Below are 5,000 nucleotides of genomic sequence, written 5' to 3'. Positions count from 1 at the left end.
CCTAGATAAAAGATAGATTTTCATTGGTTGAGCTTGGTTAACAAAGTTAACACAATAATCTTGGTTAATATTTGAACCAAACTCTTTCTCTCTCTCTCTCTCTCTCTATATATATATATATATATATGTGTGTGTGTGTGTGTGTGTGTGTGTGTGTGGAGGTTCAAACGAAAACACCTTTAAATTACTAGAATGTGAGAACACCCTTATTACATTTGATAATACGCATGAGGGGACCCTGGATGTGCAGACGACGTGTTTTACGACTTAGGTCGTGTGAAAGGTTGTCTATGTCTATGATTTAGCATCACATGTGATGGTCTTGATGGATTATAGTATCATATCAACATGCCTCTTATCACATGTGATAATACATGTGAAGGGGCTTAGTGGTGTAAGAACGACTTGGCCTGCAACCAAGTTCGCACCAAAAATTGACCGCGTCTCTGTTTTAGTATCATATGTGATGGAATAATAGTATCACATGTGATTGTCTATAGTAAAAGGATGTTCTCGCGTTCTCATAAAATGAAGGTGTTCTCGTTTGAACCCTTCCCTATATATATATATATATATATATATGTGTGTGTGTGTGTGTGTGTGTGTGTGTGTGTATGGGCTCACTTTGTGCAAAGGCAATATCAAAGCTACAAATAATATTGAAAATGTCCTAAACAGACCATCTGTGGCGTCCTCAATGTTCTTAGCTTGGATGCATTGTAATCAAATTTATCAAGAAGCACGAGAACTCACTTACGTTGAATTCCCTACAAAGTTTGTGTGAAAATTGGACGAACAACGTTGGGATCGAAGGAAAAAAGGGTTCTCAATTGGACGGATTCATTCAGTTTCTTCTACTGTGGGAGAAGGATATTACTTACGAATTCTTCTGAATAAAGTCAAAGATCCTAAATCATTCGAAGACATTCGTACAGTTAATGGAAAAACATTTCTTACTTTTAGAGATGCATGTTATGCTCTTGGCTTTTAGACGATGACAAGGAATATATTGATGCCATTGAAGAGGCAAATTTAACTGCATCTGGTTTTTATCTCCGCTTTTTATTTGCAACCATGCTGATTTCAAACAGTCTATCTAGACCTGAATTTGTTTGGGAAAAAACATGGCAATACTTAGCAGATGAGATTCTCTACAATCAACAAATTGCTTTACAGTCGCTAGGTATGTTAATTCTATATCTTAAGCATAGAGTTATACAACTATTATCAACCACTATGGTTGTTATTAAATTGTATCTACTTTTAATTTCATGTATTAATTGTTTACATTTATATTATCTTCTTACAGATTTATCTCTCAATAAAGAACAAGTGAAGAATCTAACTTTGTTCGAAATTGAAAAGATTTTGCTTCGTAACAATTCCATGTTGAAAAACTTCACTACTCTGTCTTATCCTGATAATGATTCACTTGAATCTTCAAACAACCGTTTGATTGTAGAGGAACTGGATTATAACCATCATAATTTACGTGATGAGTTTTAGACACTTGTAACTTCTCTAAAAATGAGCAAAGAGGTGTGTATAACGAAATCATGACTGTGGTTGAAAAGAAAAAAGGTGGTGTGTTTTTTGTTTTTGGGCATGGCAGAACAGGTAAAACATTCCTATGGAAGATCTTGGCTGCACCAATAAGATCTAAAGGAGAACTTGTTTTAAATGTTGCTTTCAGTGGTATTACATCTTTACTTCTTACCAGTGGCAGAACAACACACTCTCGGTTTCAAATCCCGCTCATTCTCAATGAAGATTCTCTTTGCCACATGAAGCCAGACAGTGATATTGCGAGCTTAATAAAAAAAACTACTTTGATAATATGGTATGAGGCACCAATGGTTCATAAGCATGCACTTGAAGCATTAGATAGAAGTATGAATGATATTTTCAATACTCAACGCAGTGGTGACTCACATATGCTTTTTGGGGGTAAGGTAATTGTTTTTGGAGGAGATTTCAGACAGATTCTGCCGATTATTCATAATGCAGGTAGACAATACATTGTAAATGCATCATTAAGCTCATCTTACATTTGGGAAAAATGCAAAGTCCTAAGGTTAACTAGGAACATGAGGCTAACTGCAAACAGTGAGAGTTCAGAAATTGAACAAATAAGGGATTTTGCAAAATGGATTTTGGACTTAGGAGAAGGAAAAGTTGGATGTGATAATGATGGTGAAGCAGTTATTGAGATACCTCATGATCTTCTCATTACTGATCGCGTCGATCCTATATCTGTATTAATCGAATTTGTCTATCCCTCAATTCTTGAAAACATCAACAACTCAGCTTATTTTCAAGAACGAGCAATACTTGCACCAAAAAATGAAGTCGTTCAAGAAATAAATGATTGTTTGTTGTCATTGTTTCCAAGAGAAGAAAAGGAGTACTTAAGTTCAGATAAGCTATATGAATCAGAGCACCTTCATGATGAGTTTGATAAAACTTTGTACTTTCCTGATGTTTTAAATGGTCTTAAATTATCAGGAATAACAAACCATAAGATTTTACTAAAAGTTGGTGTTCCTATCATGTTACTCAGGAGTATTGATCAGAAATCTGGATTATGTAGCGGTACTAGATTGCGGGTGTTAACATTGGGAAATCGAGTAATAGAAGCACAGGTTATATCTGGAAGCAGTATTGGAAGCCGTACATTCATTCCAAGAATGTCCTTAACACCTACAGACAAAAGGATACCATTCAAATTTCAAAGGAGACAGTTTTCCAATTGCTGTATGTTTTGCCATGACCATTAATAAGAGCCAAGGATAATCATTATCAAAAGTTGATTTATTTCTAAAACGACTGGTCTTCACGCATGGTCAGCTATATGTTGCTTTATCCAGAGTCAAAAGCAAGCAAGGTTTAAAAGTACTAATTATGGAAGATGATGGTATTATTGACAGTAAAACAACGAATGTTGTATACAAAGAAGTGTTTAGTAATATATGATACATGGTTCTTATTTTATTAATGTTTTACCTATTTACCTTAAATTTGTTCAGTTTATATTATGTTATAAATCTTGTTTTACAACTTCATCTTATTAACTTATATTATTATTAATTTTTAAGAGGCTTATTTTTTATTTATGTTTTGCATTATAATTATCCGACTATAGAGGATCTGCATGTGCTATGCAGATTCTCTCACCCTGACTCCATGCTTCATACAGAGCTTTAGAGAGGGACTGCATCTACTACGCAGAGCCTCTGACCAAACTTCTGTATTTCATACAGAGCTTTAGAGAGGTACTACAGAAACCACACAGCACCTCTATGCCTGATTCCGTGCTTCATGCAGAGCTACACAGCAGCTCTGCATCTACAACGCAGAGCCTCTGTTTATGGAAAATTTATACAAACTTGTAGCATTGGCTATTTTTAGCAATTAACTCTTGAAAAGAACTTCAGACTTGTAGCCAGATTGGTCGTCTTGATTTAGAAGTCTTTATGATCATCGAAGTACAGAACAACCGTTGTATATGCCAACCTTAACTCATCATTAATAACTCTGTTTTTGCATGTACTAGGCAGAGTCTCTCAGCATGACTATGTGCTTCATACAGAGCTTCACAGAGGTTCCGCATAGCATCTGATCCTGATTCCTTACTTTATGCAGACCGACACAGAGGCTCTGCAGCTACACCGCAGAACCTATGTTTACGAAAGGATCATTCAGACGTGTGATTCGGAATAACCTTGACTTTAACTCTGGAGAAGTACTCCAGGCTTGACTTTTTCAAGAAAATAGTTATTTACAAGGCGGGATGCAAAGCATATAAAACCACGTGCTTCCTCCCCACAGGATTAAGAATAACGGTTTAAGTTGTCGATCCTTCGGGCCAATTTCCACTCAAGTGCCTATTAGTAAATTTATATTTAAATTACCATTTATCTCCAAAATTAAATTTATTGTATTTAAATTACCATTTATCTCCAAATAATTTACTTATTTACCTTTCGTTTGTTTCATTTATGTTATGTTATAAATTTTGTTTTATAGGTCCCTCATATTTACTCATATTATTATTATTATTTCTTTAGAGTGTCATTTTTTGTTTATGTTTTGCATTATAATTATCCGGCCATAGACGCTCTGCATGTACCACGTAGCTCCTCTGAGCCTCGCTTCGTACTTCACTCAGAGCATCAGAGAGGATTGATAAAGTCTTAGGTCTCGGATATACCTCATGAGATCTCTTTTAAAAATCGTGAAACCAACTCTTGTACTCGTCATCTGATCAAAGAAATCTGATGTGGCACCCCAGTCTCCACACATTGCATATTACATAGAATTCATTCATAAAATACATAAATTACCACATAGGTCCAAAATTACAAGAGTCTGTGCTACAGGTTTACGATACAAATTGCATAACTTAAAAATTCCAAAATACATGCATTTGTAAACTAGCATTGCTCTCCTCCAAACACATCTAGATATGGTTTTCAAGATTTAAGCACATAAGGGAAGTAATCATATAATGCTTTTTCCCTTATCGATATTATAACTGGTATTACCTACACACATATTTTAAAACATAAAATGAGGGTTAGACAAAAGTCTAGTGAGATTCCCTTTTTCATGCTATGCAGGGTGAGATCACCAAAACATTTACGAAAAATCTCTCAACATAATGAAGAATAATAAAAGAATCGCATCTTGTTTAGGTCCATCGGGCCTCTTGTTCAAAATCTCATACTTAGAAAAATAATGGTTTTCCAGTCCATCGGCCTCTGGTTCCATAGGGTCCATCGGGCCTCTGGTTCCAAAGTGTCCATCGAGCCTCTGGTTCCAGATACTGTAACGCCCCAAGCCACACATTGCATGTAATACATATTCCATACCAAAGAAATACATATTCATATACACATTGGGTCTACTAGTACAAGAAATCTACTGTGACCAAACACCAGGTCCAAAAATTCAAAATACAATCTTGTACTATTCATCAGAGCTACACATCAAAAGCAGAT

At 35.4% G+C, this 5,000-nt stretch overlaps 1 protein-coding gene across 1 annotated transcript; it reads left to right on the top strand.

Moving 5' to 3' along the window:
• Nucleotides 1–1,556: 1,556 nt before the first annotated feature.
• On the top strand, nt 1,557–2,777 carry LOC112528991. The gene has a single exon (XM_025140074.1). It carries the CDS (start codon nt 1,557–1,559, stop codon nt 2,775–2,777), a length of 1,221 nt encoding a protein of 406 aa, XP_024995842.1.
• Nucleotides 2,778–5,000: the final 2,223 nt, after the last annotated feature.

Source organism: Cynara cardunculus (assembly GCF_001531365.2).
Source record: "Cynara cardunculus var. scolymus isolate 2C chromosome LG 16, CcrdV1, whole genome shotgun sequence".
Lineage (NCBI taxonomy): Eukaryota > Viridiplantae > Streptophyta > Magnoliopsida > Asterales > Asteraceae > Cynara > Cynara cardunculus.
Note: the sequence above shows the minus strand (reverse complement) of the source record. Positions and strands in the feature narration are given on the sequence as shown.

What these genes read in the sequence shown, in the direction of transcription:
- LOC112528991 (XM_025140074.1), top strand. Translation starts at nt 1,557, where the DNA reads ATGACTGTGGTTGAAAAGAAAAAAGGTGGTGTGTTTTTTGTTTTTGGG.